At 38.3% G+C, this 18,584-nt stretch overlaps 1 protein-coding gene across 2 annotated transcripts in view; it reads right to left on the reverse strand.

The window, feature by feature from the left end:
• Positions 1-4,667: 4,667 nt before the first annotated feature.
• The window catches only part of FBXW7 (F-box and WD repeat domain containing 7, E3 ubiquitin protein ligase), a 104,945-nt gene continuing 91,028 nt past the window's right edge, over positions 4,668-18,584 (reverse strand). For both annotated transcript variants that reach the window (XM_009995885.1, XM_009995887.1), the window contains exons 6-11: positions 17,127-17,263; positions 15,388-15,501; positions 11,890-12,071; positions 10,663-10,888; positions 6,314-6,524; positions 4,668-5,285 (exon numbers count right to left, since the gene is read on the reverse strand). In XM_009995885.1, coding sequence (XP_009994187.1) covers positions 5,017-5,285; positions 6,314-6,524; positions 10,663-10,888; positions 11,890-12,071; positions 15,388-15,501; positions 17,127-17,263 — 1,139 coding nt within the window. In that variant the 3' untranslated portion in view covers positions 4,668-5,016. The remainder of the gene's footprint in view (positions 5,286-6,313; positions 6,525-10,662; positions 10,889-11,889; positions 12,072-15,387; positions 15,502-17,126; positions 17,264-18,584) is intronic.

An 18,584-nucleotide genomic window follows, 5' to 3' on the forward strand; every position in this document is an offset into this window, starting at 1 on the left:
TGTCAGACGATCTATCTCAGAAGGGATCTGGAAGAGCTTTAATGGTAAAACATCTGTTGTATTTATAAACCTGCGCTGATGCTTGAAGAGGTGTTTGAAAAATTGTATATGCCATTTTTAGATGAAGTTTGTCAGCCTGGTGTATATCGTACACATCATGTAGGATCATAAACATCATATACATCATAAAATAATAAGCATCATCACACAGAGTGTATATCTTTGCACAATGTCAAGGATCAAGGTTGTAGATAAAATGGCAGGAGATAAAAAGAATATTTCCACTTTTATTGAAGATTCAGTAGTCAGTATGTTTGGATAATGCCCTTTAAGTAATTAACAGTTCATTTGGTCAGTGGCTCAAGTAATTACTGCCTAATTTTCTTTTTTATTGTTATAATCTGGTTCTTTTTCCTATCTAATTACAGAATGTCATGATTATTTTTTTTTCGGAATGATTCAGGTGATATCAGACTGATGAGTATTTTAAATTGGAGGTTATAAGCTGATCAGAAAAACCTCCCAATAAGCATGCTGAGAATGAAGGCATCTGATCTTCTTTCTCTGTCAAAAACTCTATAGTGGTATCAAATGGATTTTTTCTGCTGGTGATGTTTTGATGGGAGCTGGTTGCCAATTATGAATTTGGAGCCAGGAGTGCAGCGGGAGAGGGCATGTTGGAGTTTACATCCACACCAGCAGTTAATCCTGTGCTGTAGGAGCAGAGGTGTAGTGCAAATTTGGTCCTGACGACCAAATGTCCACATTAATGTATTTTTGAGGTGTTTGCCTAGCTCTGGTCTGATCCCACTCACTCCACTAGTGGCTTGAGAGCCTGGGGTGTGCTGTTGGAGAGCTGCTCCAGATTTAGTTACAGGAGGAATTCTTTGTGTGGGCTCTGACTGTGCTTTGTTGGGAGAGCTGCTGAGCTGAACTCCAAATGGGTGCAGACACAGCTGTTATGTGTCTGGTCTTAAGTGTTGAATAAGGAAATGGAGACCATAGGAACAGGCTCTTTGAGGAAGTGGCAGTACTAGTTCTGACTTGGTGTTAGTATTCTTAATGGCCCTTGATTTTAGCTATTTTAAAAAAATCTTTTGATGTTGCTGACTTGGCTTCCAATACAGGAGAAAATTAGGAAGCTATTTCTGGGGCTATAACAGAAGGAAAAAAGGGAATCAACATTAGATTAAGAGGGTAAGATGCCAGAAACACTAATGCAACTCTCTCCCTAGGATAGGTCCAGATATTTTGACTTAGCCTACAGTGAGTAGCCACTAGATTCAAGAAGTATTTAATGAACAGTCTCAGTTGGAGCATGTGCTGCCAAACTGTGGACTTGATACTAAGTGAACTGTTATGGAGAGTGTGTCGACATAAAGGGGGTAATAAGTAGACTGTAAATAAAAAACTCCTTGAACAGTTTCTTAGATGATGTGTTTACTGCAGGCTCATTTTTAAAATGTTGTTGCTTAAATTAACAGATTTCTGCTTATTGAGCTATGTTGTTCAGATGCCTCATAAGTAGTATCAGCTTCTGTAAACCTAAGCAGACTTTTCACGAAAGTCTTTAGAGCACTAACACAATTAGCTTTGTAAAGTTGTTTTATTGAAGGGGAAAAGCCTTATAAAAAAGTAATCTTTAAGTACCGTGTTAATTTTTCTATTTAATGTGACAGGCTATAATATATTGACTTTGTAGCCAATAAATTTTTTTCTTAACCTAAATCTGGGATGAAGGAAGCTATAAATGTGGTTTGCTTAACAGGTTCAAGTTATTCTGCGTTGATTTGAACATAGGATAGTGTCAGAACTACACTATCAGCTGGGAAACTTCTCAATTCTGGCTAGGCACATTTTGCTCCTACTCATATTGGCTGCTTAGAGTGTACTTAAACACAGCTTGAACTGATTTGGATTTTAGTTCTCCTGTCATTTCACTCTTGTATCCTGACTTGTATTCCTGCCCTCCAGCGTGATGTAACTCAGAAATCTCTCATTCTCCTGCACTGTCAGGCCAGCGCCTTTGCTCTTTGAAAACATGCTGTTGCAATTTCTGTAAATCATGGGGAAAAAATTACATAATCTTGAAAGCTACTGCTCTGTTCCCTGCATTAAATATTGACATTTCTACCCTTCTATTTCCATCTTCTCTCAGAAGTAGTTCAGCCCAGTCTGACGTACGTTCTGTCACCCGGGGGGCTAAGTGTCCTGGCCTGTGTTCTCAGAACAGTGTTTTAGGAGAGGATAGTCTCTTTGTTTTTACATAAATGCCAAAATGATCATAGATTTTACATGTCAGTGCTTGTTGCCATTTTTTTTCCCCCTTAATCATGAACTCAGTGAGCAGATTTTTACAATTTGTAGCTGCTCAATCATTTTGTATGGCTTTTTAATCTCTAGAGGCCAGATGGAAGCATGATCTTTCAGCACTGTTTGTTTTGCATAATGTAGGGATTAGAAGTACATTTGAATAGCACCTAGTCATGGATGTGTAAATATTTTTCTTTTCCATCCATTATTTTTCTCTTCTACTGGTTTGGTTTTCTTTAATGAAAGTTTTCTATAGGGCAAACTGGCACCAACAAGTAAAAGCTGTTCCCTGACAGAAGAGTCTTACACAGGAGGAAGAAATGATTTTGGTCAAGGAGATCTGAGAGAGAAACTGACACTCAAGTGGTAAGTGTGAGACAGCTGATGACTTAGTTTCAGGACACTAACAGAACTGCTGTTGGACTGATCTGGAATGATGCGTTTGATTTTCCTCTTCTGCAGAAGCTTTATTTCAATTTCCCCTACAATCCTAACTCTGATTTTAGCTGCATTTATGGATTTATTCTCTGCTTTCAGACTGCAGTCAATGGATTGAAATCCATAAATAATAAATGTCAAGTTTCAATTTAAGATGCAGTAACAAGATGCTATCAGAAGTTTTATGTACTTGAGCAGCTTTTTATAGCCAAGTCCATCCAGAGTAAAATCCTGACACATTCTTAGGATAGGAACCTCATGGCTTTCCTGCATGTTTGTGGAAGCCCATGTAACAAATCCTGTGTGGCAACTGAAGGAGAGGACACTTGTGCACCTGTTTGTGGAAGGGTTACATAAAAAGTCCTGCAACATATTTTAGCATCTACCAGTAAGCTGAGCAACTTGACCTGCTTTACCCTCACAAGATATATGATACTAAATTAACAACAAAAATAGGAAAAAAAAAAAGACATACTAACATGAAAAAACACATTTTATTGCACTTAAGTTATAAGAAAATAAAATTTCTAAGTGAATCAAACCATAGACACAATCCCTTTAAAGGTTGTTTTCCTCCATCATGTCAGGTTGTTACATAACTAAAATTAACCAACTGGAATCTGATTGTTTTAAATCAGACTATAAATTAAAAAAAAAAAAAAAAGGAGGAAAAAAAGATCACCTAGGATACAGTGTTAAACCACTTTCACAGTTCAGCTTGAGTTGTGGCTCTTGGAGAATGAGGCAAACCATTTGACTCTTCCGTTTCTCATTTAGTTTGCATGTGACATCTTTACAAAAACGTAAGTTTTTGCTCTATCAGTTCCTCCCAGCAATAACTGTAACAGTTGTTTGTTTTGTTTTTTTCTCAAATACTGTAAAACACTAAGACTGACTTTATTTTCATTTTTGTATTTTATATAATATTTTTTAAAAATTTTGTCAGTTTTTTAATGTATAGTCATTCCATTCACCACAGCCCTCACAAAGAAAAATTTCCCCACAGAACAGGCTGCAATAGCTTTGTTCTAAGGAATGTGTTTTAATTTTTGCCCAGAAAAAAGAAAATAAGCTTTGCACACACACTCAATTCTTTATTTGCAGGCAAACTTCACTCTTAATTGTCTGAAACTCTTCCACTCTCAGCCTCTTAGAGGCACAGTTGGCTCAAGTTTCAGTGGCAAAAAGTCTTTTTCTGTAACCAAACTAGAGCAAATTTGGAATTCAGTCTGGGACTAAAACGTCACAGCAGAAAAAAAAATAAAAAAAAATAATTTGCTTTTCTTTCTTTCATTTAGCAGCATAAATAAGTTTGGCCACTGGGAATACAGTACAGGGGTGGGACAACAATCCCATAATTGAAGACCTACTTCTAGCACCAGCATTGCGAATTAAATCCATCAGAGGACTCTCAAAACCCAGGACAACTTGCCACCTCAGAGCAACTTATGCTTTGAAGAGTGTAGATGGAAGCAACAGTAAATAGATGAAACAGAGGCTAATACTGTGATTGACATTGGCAATGGTTGGCAAAAAAAAAAAAAGAGGAAAAAAAGAAAAAAAAAGAAAAAGCTCTGATAAAACTGTACAAAACAATTCACAGTAATATTTTAGCTTTTCCACACCAGGAATGGACTCTTTGTTTTTGTTTGTTGTTTTTTTTTTTCATTGCAGATGCTCTCTAGTTTTTCCAAGTCAACCAGTGACTGCTCGTAGAGGTTGGAAGGGACCTCTGGAGGTTGTCCAGTCCAACCCCGGCTTGGAGCAGGGCTAAGGGACAGCGCGTTGCTCGGAGGGGCTGCTGGGACCCAGGCTGGCCCAGGGGGGCACGAGCAAGCTCGCCTGTGCAGCTTCTTTCAAGATCTTTGTGGTAAAATAACGTGTTAACAAGAACTGTAACAATTTGTTTTTTCCACCTCCAAATTGCTCAAGGAGCAGTTGGAGGAAAGTAAAGAAATAAATTGCACCTGGTTTCATTTCAGAAGTCGTATTTTTGCAAAGCTGCCCCGGTCAAAAGTGTAGCCTTTTTATGTAACAAGACAGCAAATGCCTCTCTTGTCAGTTAGTTTGTCATCTTTGTCTTCTCCTTCGTAGTCTGTAGGTCTTTAGGATCTGTTGTCCCAAGCCAACATCCTGCACCACCAAGGACAAGGGATTTTTTTTTCCTTTTTCTTTTTTTTTTTTTTTCTTTTCTTTTTTTTTTTTTCAGGGGGTGGGAAAGGAGAACATCGTCTACACGTTTGGACAAATTCATCTTTCTGCCCTTCACTTCATATCCACGTCAAAGTCCAACACCAGCAGCTTTGTTTCCTCAGTCCCGTTGCGGCTCCCAACCGCACACACCAGCTTTGTGTTAGAAGCTCTGATCCGCCACACGACGCCTCCGCTGCCCCCGCTCTCCAATGTGACTAGATTTCGGATAAATTCACCCGTTTTCAAGTCCCAAAGTTTTACAGTCCCATCATCTGAGCTGGTAATTACAAAGTTCTTGTTGAACTGTAAACAGGTCACAGCACTCTGATGCTTATTGGGACCTGTAACAGCAAACCAAAACATTTTTATTTGTAATTAGAAAGCAATGTCAGACAGCACTGCACACAGAATGAATACCCAGCTTTTTCATACAGCTGTTTCTGCCTATGAGATGTGTTCACCCAGGTTTTGTGCATTAACAGGCACAAAAGCCTTGTTGTGTTTTCAATAAGTGAATGCAGGTATACAAAATTTCCCCAAGATTTCCTTTCTCATTACAATGATCTTTTGTTCTGTACAGGGCACATGTGCACTTCACATTCATGAAAAGGAACTTAACCATCCAGAATGAGGTGACCACTGTAAGTGTTTATCTTCCAGTCCCTTTGAAGTGTTATTATGAGATTACTTTATCAGTAAATATTGATAGTTATATATTGACATATAAATATGTACTGTTAAAACAGCAGAGTCTGCTTTACAGGGAAATGTAATTTTCTGCTCCAGCCAGTGATGCTGCATATGATTCATGGGAATGATATAAGACCTTTCTTGTGGGGCAAAACACAACAATGTGTTTGTGTGCATAATGCCTGAGTGGCAACTGTCAAATGGAAACAAACATCTTCTTACTGAAATAAAGAAAACATCTTCCACTCATTTCTCTTGATTTATTGCAACAGACAGTGTACTTTGCCTCCCAATCCAATTAATCAGTAGGCTTTGAAACATTCAAGTGACCCCTAAATAAGTATGTTGACTGACTGTTCAGAGATGTCATTTCTACATATTTCTGTGGCTTATTAGGCTAATACACCCGCTGCAAATTGCTATCAGTCCAGACCATCTGCTTTTCATAATAGGCAAGTGATTTGAATAGATTAGATTAAATACATTCTATTCTTCAAATTCAGAGAAAGATCATACAGCTGTCATCAGAAAAATATTTAAGTTGTAAGTGGTCTGTGCCTGTTCTTTCTATGTAATGATATAATGTTTTGTTTGTTTGTGGTTTGTTTGTTTTTATATAGGATCTGCAACGTAGATTACTGCAGGCAGCTTGATTTACATGAAGGTAGTTTCAGCTCACCTTGCAATGTCTGTAAACATTGTCCTGTTTTGATGTCCCAGATTTTGACTGTAGAATCGGCATTCCCAGACACGAGGATATTGTCCTTGAGTTCCATTCCACTTGTGAGAGACTGGTGGCCTGTTAGCGTGTGAATGCAGTTGCCTGTCTCCACATCCCAAACTCGGATGGAAGTGTCTAGAGATCCACTCACCACATGGATACCATCAAACTACAAGAAAGGTAAATCTATTACAAACAATTGTATTAGCATCTAATGAAGAAGGCTATTAATTAAGCATTTAATTCACTAAATGCAACATTAGATACTATATATATTCGGCAACTGTGTTACACGGTAAGAATTCCATCTAGGTAGAAATGGCCATGTTTGATGTAAGACCAGGAGATTCATGGTCAGTGTCATTTCCTGTCATAGTCATGGGCTGTGAGGCACACAGGTTGAGGTGAATGACTCGGAACCACTGGTCTTTTACATGTAGTACAACTCCTTTAAACACAACAGAATCCTGACTATACTGCAGCATGCAACAGTTAAGAAAATTTAGTTTTTCCTAATAAAGATGTTGACAAGCCAAACCTGCTTTTCACCAAGTCAAAGGAACTTGAAGCTGGAGAAGGACAACAACATCAATCCAGAACCTTTACACAAAAGCTAAAACATAGGGAAATGGAAGGAACATAACTCAAAAAAATGCTGGGTTTAGCCATTTTTATAATCGTAATTGCTTGCAGTAAGTAGTAACTTCCTTGTCCTTAAAGGGAAAGGCATACGGGCTAAGATGGATGTCCATGGTTTTTTCTGGGTATGTACTATATATAAAATAAAACTATGTAGAACAAGAATATGTAGAGAAACCAGCTATGAGACGATATAGTTTTGACCAAGGGGACAGAACACATAGAGAATATAAAGGTGGAAAGTAACTTGAGTGTTAGTGACGACGACGTAAGACTCCAGAATTCTCAAAAAAGAAAGGGAAAAGAGCAATAGAATAAAACCAGTGGGCTTCAAGGAGGAATACTTCAATTGAGACTTCCTCCCCATGAAGCTTTTATGTATCTGTTCTTTGAGGGGAAGAAGAGTTCACCAGAGTTGGCACTTTCTTAAAGACACAAACTATCCTTGTGTGAAGGAAAGATGGGAAGTGTAGTAAATTACTAAGACCCACTTGGCTAAAGTACAAGGAATAGTACAAAAAGTAGAAACTAGATCAATTGAAGTGTTTAAAAGAGCACACTGGGACAATATCAGAAAGGCAAGGGACAAAACAAGATAAAACTAGCAAGAACGGTTAAGGATGATAAAACTTTTTTTCTGTTAAAGAAAATAACAACAAGAGGAAGACCCAAATAAAAAAGCTCATTTATGCTCAGTGGGAAGGAAACACCAAGTGAGGCCAGCTATTTAACTTTTTGCTTCAGTACTCAGCCATCTGAGTGTAGGCTCACAGCACTGCCACCCGAGCACAAGTTTTTGTTTAGAGTGGGAAAAAAAACCCACCTAAGGCAAGTTGTTTTAAGAAAATCTCAAGAGACATCTGCTACTATCTTTGAGAGCTCATGGAAGACAGACAAGGCTTTCAGATAGTAAATACAAGTATTTTCTTTATTGAAGGAGATGATGATGCGAGATGGGGAACGACGGATTGGTCAGCCTGACTTGCATTTCCAGAACAAGACTCAATCTGGCTGTAAGCCCATAGCAATGCAGTAAGTAGCAGCACACATACATTTGTAGGAAAATTAACTAACATGATTTTTTTTTTCTGTGCCAGAAAAAAGGCCATGTGAAAACAGAGGATGTCTTGGTTATATTTTCACAAAGACAGAGACAAATTTGAGGCAGGGATACTACCCCATTCAGAACTTTGTTCGTAGCATTATTAGAGATATCAGAGTTCCTGGAGGGGTCTGGCATTTAGTATTTTCATTAGGATCTGGGTGATCTTTGAAATGGCAGAAGTGACCCAAGGCAAAGAGTGTAAAAGTCAACAGAAAATTGTGAAGATCTAAGCTTGGCAGGGAATGAATGAAGGTAGCTTGGGAGAATGTAGGTCTGGGCAGTAGTCTTTGTTACAGAGAGAGCCATCCTACATTCCTTGTCCATGTGGACTGACTGGTATCTAATAATGGCAAAGAAAGAACCCAATTAAGGGAACTCAACTATGTGAGACTGCTTCTTTTTTATATAACCTGCAGAAAACTAACATCTCTACAGTCAGACATGCTTGAACATGGCACCTAGGGTCAAAAGAATACAGAGAGCAACTGGCAAATACAGACTGTTTATCTGCTTTATGCATTGCATTGCTGGCAAAAAAGACTACAAAAAGGCATTAAAAAACAACTTTTCACTTCTAGTGAAAACTCTTAACTTCTGATAAGATTTTGACTGGAATTTGCATCCTGTTTTGGGCACCCTCTTTCAAAAGAGGCTGGGAACTAATTTGAGTTCAGATGAAAGGACAAGGAAGGTTACATAACCCATCAGACCTTTAAGAGAACTAAACTAGATTGATGAAACAAATTTGAATTCTTTCCTGCAAATTAGTTGTATTCCATATACATATTATATTCAGAAAGACAGCTTTAAGGCTGGACATCAAGACAAACTTTGATACTGCTATAGTCAAACAGACAATGGTTTGAATCAGTGGCTGAGCCGTTATCCAAGAATCTGTGGATTACTTCAAAGGCACCTAAGAAAGAGTAAGAAAACACAGCATGGTCACTAGTCTTCAACTGCTGCATGAGGATCTTTGGAAAATGTTAAGGAGTCTACAAATGGGGAAATACTGAGGTATAATAGAAAATGGAGTGGGGATGGGCAAGACAGGCTGGGTATTCAGCCTGATTATTCAGTGTATGGGAGTTCTGCTGGTTGGGGCTATTTCAGGGCAAAGGGCAGGAGCTCACCACACAATTTTAAATAATCTGTTTTACCACTGTAAGCACCTGTAGCCTCCTGCCCCTAGAAATTTTTTTTCAGAATGCCAAGTTTCATTTACAAGGTGTAAATAGTATCAGTGTGTAACACAACCCAATTATTTGGTCCATTATTATTACCGTATCAGAGCATGACATGAATATTCATAAGACTAATGAAGAGCTACTGGTGAAGATAAGGCAGAATAACACATACTGTTCCCAAACTGCCCTACATGAAATACACACCCTTCAGAATATTTTCAAGAGATAGGAAGGTAGTGCAGAATTTTTAACTTGCTTGCTGCTTGTCTAGAAAATACTCCTCAGCATATGAAAGTAGGAGAAGGGCTTAAGATTTCTGAAGAGTTTTACTACATATTTTGGGAAAGGAAACTAAGTAGGTAGTTTGTTCATGTTTAATCTATTATGGTGAGATACACCCTATGAAAGATGCACTTTATGAAAAACGTCTCTAGCACAGAACTTCACTTTCTGAGCCACATACCATAGGAGTTACACAACAAATGCAATTTCCCAACTTTGTTAATTGCTTTTTCAAGTCCTGCCAGATTGTGGTGAGAACAAGAACAAGCACAAAATTAATTTATCTCGCCTTTCAATGCCTGGCAGTGATATTTTGACTCCATGAATGAACAAGATTATCAGTTGGGTTGGTAAAGGTAAGAACCATCGACCCGAGGTCTCTGTGTATCTTTGCCAGCTTCGTTCTGATGAGCAGTTGGGCAACTGGTAGGCAATAGAGCTGTGCCACAGAGCAGGACCAGAATAACCTCAATCTACAAGAACATGTCTCTGTTGACAAAGCCTCACAGTTGTAGATCTGGTCCCTACTCAGAGAAGAGGAAGAAGGCGGCTGGAGGTTTGCATCAGAACATTTTAGGTTCAGCTTTACTGTGAATTACAGTTTTCAGCTGGAAGATGGGACTGCAAAGTAAGGATAAAATGATCTGCACAATTCAAAACATCAGTCCAGTGAGGTTTCTGGCAGACTGTCAATTACCATATAATCTGGTTTATTTAAAACCGTAAGTTTAGAATTTCTTTGGGGAAACCAAAACCAGCTCTGAAATACATGAAAGATATAAAAAAACCCCAACCCAAGAACCAAGCAAACAACCCAGCAACCCACTCAAGTACGTTGCTTGCTGGTATAAAGATTTGGGTTTTATTGTACTGGGTGCTTTAAAAAAAAACCAAACTTGTCTAAAAAAAGTCTCAGTTTCCAAATTAAGACAACTACTGTAGGAGAATGAAAGAGGGGATCATCACAAATGCCTCTATATTCTAATGGTCTGTACAAGTCTGGAGTAGGTACTCATAATTTAATAAACAAGATGAAATAAACTGACTTTAAATGTTACTTAAGGAAACTAAAGCAGCAGATGAAAATCACATACCTGTAAGGAGTAGACTCTGTTAGTATGCCCTTGCAGTGTGTGCAGACAGGTCTCTGTCTCTGGATCCCACACTTTGACCATAAAATCATATGCACCACTTACAACCCTTCTGCCATCATACTGAACGCACCGAACTGCAGCTACGTGGCCCATCAGAACGTGTAAACACTGGCCCGTCTCTATGTCCCAAACTCTCAGTGTAGCATCTCGAGAACCACTGACCACTCTGGAGGAACAAGAAAACCCCTCCTGTACTTAGCATTGGATACAGAAGTATTAAAACAATTAGACTCGGGTACATATATCAGTTATGAGTTTCCATTTGGGACATAAGATAGCATTAGTCCACTAGCCAACAAAGGTCTGGTTTGGCATGACGTGGGTCACAAATGACTTGAGTGTTTTCCTTCCTTGCTCTACTCACCTCCTCAGGATCTATTTGATATAATCAGCAATCAGTATTTAAAAAGGCATTTCATTCCTGAACAGCAAAATGATGCCATGAGAAATTATGTGGACTGTTGTATCTGTCTATGAAAGCTTATGAATATGCTGAGCTCAAGCCAGAGTTATGAGCATTTTGTTCTAATGACTAAGTTAACTAATTATAACACTTAAACAAAGGAGACCTTTATAAGTTTTACTTTTAGTAAATAAACAGTTGTTCTGCTCTTAAAAGCCTTTTTAGGCAAGGGCAGAAATAAAAAGGAATTAGCGTTAATGGAATTGATAAAGAAAAAAACTCATCATTCTTCAAAAAAGAAGAAATGCAACAACAGGCACTCTGTCAACAGCTCCAGACTGTAGCCAAGTAAAAGAGCTTTGCCAATGTTTGTTGAATCAAGGCATGGTTTACTATTGCAGAAACTATGATATAATCAGTTAAAATTTAAATAAGATACTGCAGTGACGAAACATTAAAAGTCATTCTGGAAAATGAGTAAACATTTGTAGAACTGACAAAACGGAGAAATTATTCAGAGTGTGGGAGACTGGAGAACTGGTTCTGAAATAACGCAGACTATAACTTTATAAAGTACATGACTCAGTTTTCTGTTAATTAGTATTCTTATGTGTTTGCTTCTATTAATCATCCCCTCCCTTGTGTTGATGTACGTAGTTTAGTGGGAATGCTTTGCCTGGTTTGTATTTCACTTAGTGTTGGATGAGGTACCCAAGTGTAGATGACAAGCCAGACTGTGGCTGTGGCTTCAGACAAAGCCTCACCTTTTCTCATGGAGATGCATGCAGCGCACAGTGGAGGTGTGTCCATACAAGGTATGTATACATTCTCCAGTCTCAGCATTCCAGACTTTCAACGTTCGGTCTGTAGATCCACTGATGATGATATTGTCCCTCATCTGTGATGACCAGACTCCACCCGTGTGCCCAACCAGCGTTCTCAAACACTGAAAAGAAATATTTTGCTTAGTTAATCCCTTTGACAGAGTCGGATGGAAACTTCAGAGAAAGTAATCTAGGAGGTAACAGTAATCTTTCCTAGCAAGAAGCCAGAAGAGCCCTGGAGACTGCTCTGTGATTCAACTGTAACATCCCACCTTTTAGAAAATATTCACCACATTTCTCTCTCTGTTGTTGGTACTTCAACTATAAGGAATTTTCCCTATGATCTTCCCCTTGATGATAAGCTAAGCTATCTTTCCAAATTTCTCAACGCAGAACATGCTTTGCAGCCTTTTGAGTAATTTTCCTGGCATTTTTGTGAGTCACTGCAGGTTTCCCAACAGCTTTTTGAAGCATAAGTATTAGATCATTTAGTGGTTTTACCACCAATCTATAAACCATGTACTCTTATTTTATTTTTCTGTTTGTTTATCCAAGAAACATCGCATCCGTAAGCTGTAGCTACAGCATCAATACTGCAAAATCACATTTCAAACCTTTTGCAGACTTTACTGTTGCCCAGGAGGGAATCCCATACCACTTAAGTACAGCCTACCTTCTTTGATCCCAAATGTATGACAGGATTTCTCACCGTGTAGACACAGCGTTTGCTCACACCTACTTCTATAAAACCTCCATTGCTCTGGAGCAATGACTTGCCTCCGTCTCCCAGCCTGCACTCCTTACAAGTAATGACCATATATATGCTGTCTCACCAGGCAGCAATAAGTGCTAATTAGCACAGAGAAGAAGACAGCCTTGCAAGACCCCTCTAGAAAGATACTTCACGACAATTCTGTATTTACATTAACAACATGATCTCTGTAATTACCCACTTTCTAACCCATTTAAACGTGCCATTTTGATTTTTGCACTGCTCTATTTTCAATCGTGTCATGGGGATACAGTCTTGCAGTGCACACAGCCATCTATTTCTGCACTATTATTTTTATCAGTCAAACCTGTAACTGCATGAGAAAAGAGGTCAAGACAGTTTGATGATCTTTTTTTCTGTAATCTGATACTAAGTGGCATTAATTGCCATGGCCTTCCTGTAACTGTTAGTTGACTCCTCCTGAGGTAGTCCAATTTTTAAAATCTGATATAATGTATCTTAAATAGCCAGTCTTTCAGTTTACTCCAGTTAAATATTTACACATTTTAGCTTTCTGACCATCCTTTGGCTCTTGTCATTGTGCTCATGCCTTCTGAAAAAACACCATTTTTCTCTCTTACGTTACTTTAGAAAAAATAAAAATCAAACACAGATTAACTGGATCAACTGAAATAAGAAAAACTGTAACTTTGGTAGTTGTTTAACATCCGTGTGAGTTTCTGCTGAAATGAAGTGTTATCACTGCATGTTGCATTTCCATCACTTGAATTTTCTCCCAAAGTAAGTATTTTTCCGGCATCATTGACAGTATACTAACTTCTGACGTAAATATCCTATTCTTTTTCAATTCATAGCTTTTACTCACTTTTACAGATTCCTCTCCCCCCCTTTTTTTTTTGTTTTTTAAATTTCAACCTGTTTGCTCATATTTTAAGAAATCATCCTTCTAAAGCAGTAAGAACACAGAATCCTTATTTTGGGCTTTACATCTGTCAAGGGAATTATTTAGTCATAAGCATTTGCACAAACTAACCTTTAGGGTATTTTTAATTTTATTCTTCAGCATCAGAGTAAGCATCAGGACTGATACAGCAACTCTTCCATCTTTCATACACAGTCCTGGCTCTCTTAAAGGTTTTGGGTAAATAGTCACACTAGGATTTCTATTTACTTTCAAAAATTACTGTACAGGAGTTGTTAAGTCATGCTACTATGATCAATTTTATATATTTAAAGGAACATTTTGCTTTGAGAAGGGGGTATATACAAAGAAAGTATTTCTGTTCAATTAAAAAATGTAAATCTCAATATGGGTTCCTTCATTAGACAGTTTGTTGTAGAGAAGCCAGCAGAGGCAGGGTGAGGCTCCCTATTGCTTTTAAGTTTATTCTTCCCCAGACTAGTATTTACAGTCCCATCAAGGATCATACAGGCATGCAAAGACAAATGCATAATACATTCAGCTTCAACATTATGAAGTGGATACCTTTTGCATCTTAAAACATGTTATGCTCAATAGCTGTCCTGTTGTTCACCTAACAATATAATTTAAAAAAAGCTAAGTACACACAACACCAGTCTAGAAGGGAAAAAGTACTGTTTCCCTGAGGTCTCTTCTGTATCCTTGGAGCATGGGCCATCAGTCATCTTAAAACAAAAAATCTGGGTGCTGAGTAGCTGTGATGTTCTAACATGAGTGAAATGTTCAGTACTGTCTTTTTGACTGCACATACTGTTTTGCTTCTCTAAGCCAAAATTAAATTATTGAAGCTTATTAAATTCCTGCCTGAGCTGGATCTAATTTAATAGGAAATATTTAAACCTAAAGCAAGTTACTTTTTTTTTTTTTTTTGGTGGCTCAGCAATATAGTAGCTTAGAAAGAAAAACAAACTCTGCATTTAAAATCAGAGCCAGTAAAATGGAACACGTCATTACAATAACTTGAAAACAACAGAGAGAATGCTAGAAGACAAGTGAGAAAGGGAGATCCAGAGGCGTAAGAGCAGCCTGTATTAGGCTTTAAGGAAGATAAAGTAACGTATCTGTCCAAATTCTTTAGAATCCATGTCACAAACTCCACAAGATTAGCAGAATTACCAAGAGAGCAGGGATATATGCCAATGCCAACATGTGCATAATTTAAAAGGAAATTTTTAAACCAAAAGCAATTTCTTTTTTTTTTTTTTTTGGTGGCTCAGCAATATAGTAGCTTAGAAAGAAAAACAAACTCTGCATTTAAAATCAGAGCCAGTAAAATGGAACACGTCATTACAATAACTTGAAAACAACAGAGAGAATGCTAGAAGACAAGTGAGAAAGGGAGATCCAGAGGCGTAAGAGCAGCCTGTATTAGGCTTTAAGGAAGATAAAGTAACGTATCTGTCCAAATTCTTTAGAATCCATGTCACAAACTCCACAAGATTAGCAGAATTACCAAGAGAGCAGGGATATATGCCAATGCCAACATGTGCAGCATGGCAATTTCACATCAAGGTGACTTGTTTTGAACTGGACTAGTTGCTGTGTAGGAAAAGATGACTCAAATGTTTACTGGTACTTGTTCCAATTCTTGCACCAGACGGCACCAGGACCACCCTGCAGTGCACACTCCGATGGTACAGCAGCATTTTTGACATTTTGACCATTTTTGAGTGCTCTACCTGTAGCTCATTTCCTAAGGAATTCAGCAAAACAGCTGGCTTACCTTGCCTGTAACCGCTGACCACACTTTTAGGGTGTTGTCATCAGAGCCGCTCACGATTCGGTTCCCGCAGAACTGAAGGCAGGTGATCACGTGGTCATCGTGGCCTTTGAGCACCTGACGATAAAGAACATGAAAACGTACAGGCACAATTTAATGCAGGAGATTAGAGAGAAGCAGGAGAAACAAAGTGCTCTTCTGATTCATAAATTATACAATGCTAGAGTTGCTTCAATAATAATAAGGCCCTTTAATCCCATGTGTCAAGTCTAATTTACTGCCAGCTGGGACCAAAGAAGGCATTTTCCTTCTTCCATGGAGTGGTGCTGCACTGCTTAGCAAGCGCACTACAGCTAGTGGAAGCCTCCTGAAACTACCAGGAAATCACTAATAAGAGTAGGCTGAATCAGAAACGGGACATTACTCAATTCCCCTGCAGTTATTCCATGCCTTTGTTCTTTAGTTTGAGTTACTTCTATCTTTTAAGAGTTGCTTCAATGTTAAACAAAGGAGGGGGAGCTGTATTATTTGCTGCATAGTTGTAGTTTAGTGGTCAAGCCTGACTACATCTTTTTTTTTCCTTACCAGCCAAGCACTGTAATAATCTATTAAATGCCAGGCAGCACCCAAGTAAAAAAAAATAGAAAACCATTAACTTGATTAAATACAAACAAAGCAGTACTTTATTGTGCTTTAAATTCGGATTGGAATGTTGCTTTAAAGAGGTGGGATTTTCAATGCTTGATTTGGGAAAAACTATGATTCAGTCTTAATTGATTTCAATACAGCAAAAAAAATCCTTGTCAGAATACACAGGATGAGGAATTTTTCATTTAAGATATCTGAACACTTTTCAAGATGTTCATTGAAATGAAATGGGCATTTGGATGATGCCTGAGGCTGTAATTTTAATAATAATTCCAAGATAACTTGATGTGGCATATCAAGGCAAGAAATACAGAGCTGTTGCCAGAGATGTGCAGAAGTCATGGCCAAATAAACAGCAGGATGTAGCCATACGTTTTCCATGGGAAATTTTTTGTTCTTGTTTTTATTATTTTGTTGTACAGTAATCCAGAAAACAGGCAAAAATGGCCTTAAAACCTTAAAGGCTAGGATATGGATGTGGGTTTCCTTCATGTTTCTGACTGCTTGTTCAATACCAAGTTTGATTAGACAGTTGCTATTTTATATCACAAAATATTTGAAGTACTGCTTTGTATCTTCATATTGGAAAACATGCACTGGTAACATATCAATGTCATTAAAGAATTAATTTTAAAAAAACCCAACAACAAACAAAATGTTAAGACAGATTGAAGTTATTGTCTTGTGCTGCTTAATTTAGAAGAATATGTATAAAGCATGACATGATCACAGAATAGTTGTGGAGTATTTTTATGTTGCAACATGGCCCAGCTCTCCAAATAAGTACCGATATATATTTTAATATAAGCATTTCCAATCTGTCTCAAAGAGACTGGCATATTTATAGGAATTCACTAAATTGTACAGAAATTTTTAGAACAGCAGTGAAAGAATTCTGCTGTATGAAGAATCACACTTTGATTTGCTAGTACGGTGCTCAGAAATTAAATAAAACCTAAAACACAAATTATTTTTTGCTGTACCAATACATTGCTATTTGTGCGTGGATAATCTGGCTTGTCTGAAGGAAAGAACCAAGCTATGAGTTGATTCTGCTTTGTTGATAGCACCAAGCACACAGCTCAGAAACTCACCTTAGGCGATTTCAGTTCTCCTCGCCGCCAGTTGGTATCAATCCTGTGCTGTCTAATGTAGGCGCTTTTCCATGGGCTGTGTATAAAGCCTGGCTTGATTACTTTCCTCCTCTTGATATGCAGTGGTTCATCAATCCCTAAAACGAGTTTTAAACAAAGGGGGGAGGGGAAGAGATGAGGCCACCCCAAAGAATACAACCTGTCTCCCTCCAAAGCCTTTATAGTGACCTCTGACTTAAACGCTGCATTAAGGTAAGAACCTCCCACGTGCTCGTTTGCACCGTGTGCCAGTGACATCCCCTGCTCTGCAGCACTTGGTACTACAGCTCTCCTTGTTGAAGCATAATCGTGACTGTTACCATGGCTGAAAATGCTCTAGTTCATCATTATTTGCTGGCAACCTAGAAGTTTGTTCTTTCCAATGCAATGTAGCAGAATATTGCGTTTTTCAAATGGGTGCTGCTGCCCCCCCCCAAAAAAAAGGTCCATAAACACTTGCATGCTCATTTTGGAACTCTTCAAAAACTAAACCTTTCTGTCTGTGGTCTTCCTCTCTGGTAACCCATCTTTATTACCTTTAAGTTCACTCTTCATATCAGTGAGCTTTTAATGCTTTTCTTGACTTGAAAATCTGTGTGCATTTGGTACTGTCCTCTCCTGGCTGGAACTTTAGCTGTGCCCTTTCTGAACTGACACTGATGTGGCAGTGCTTTGTTTTAGCCTTTCTAGTACAGCTAGAGCTGGGGTTTTGCTTTGGTGAGGTGTTTTTTTTTGGTTTGTTGGGGTTTTTTTACAATTCTCTCACCCATCTCTTTTTCCTCTTTTTTTTCTATGCAGCTCCTCTCTCCACTGCATCTCATTACTAGCATGAGTCTTGTCTCTTTCCAGTATCTGGATTTCACTCTTCTGCTTTATCCCTTCTCTGGTGTCTATCTGCAAGTCTTCAGTTAACTGCTCCTTCATATTACTGAGCACCTTAAGCAGTCTAAAATATTGTTTTGTTTGTGCTCTCATGCCTGGTCGTATTTATAGCAGGGTCATTCCCCTCTCAGCCTTCTCCTTTTTTCTCATGTTGTTCTCTTACTACATTTTTAAGAGGAGAATCTTTGGAGAAGATTTAAGAGGCTAGACACCTGGTTTCCACTGCAAAAGACAACTAATTAATTTACATGCCTTTGCAAACAGCTACATTCACACTGTCATGTTTTTTTTAAAGCCTTTGCATCAACCTCTCCCAGGTTCTTGTTTCCATGCTTGCAAGCATCCTGGACAGGTTCCTGTATTTTCCTGTGTCCAAAATGGATGTTGCTCTGAGATCACACGCATCTGCTCTGCTTTCTGGAACAGACTCCTTGTTCATACAGTTCTCCTTACAAATAAAAAACTGCATTCTTCATGTGCTCAAATCTGAGGCTACTTTTATGGGAGTCTTCTTTCCCCATTCGTATTACTGCTGAA

The sequence above is a fragment of the Chaetura pelagica genome, unplaced genomic scaffold, assembly GCF_000747805.2.
Source record: "Chaetura pelagica isolate M959 unplaced genomic scaffold, ChaPel_1.0 scaffold142, whole genome shotgun sequence".
Taxonomy (NCBI): domain Eukaryota; kingdom Metazoa; phylum Chordata; class Aves; order Apodiformes; family Apodidae; genus Chaetura; species Chaetura pelagica.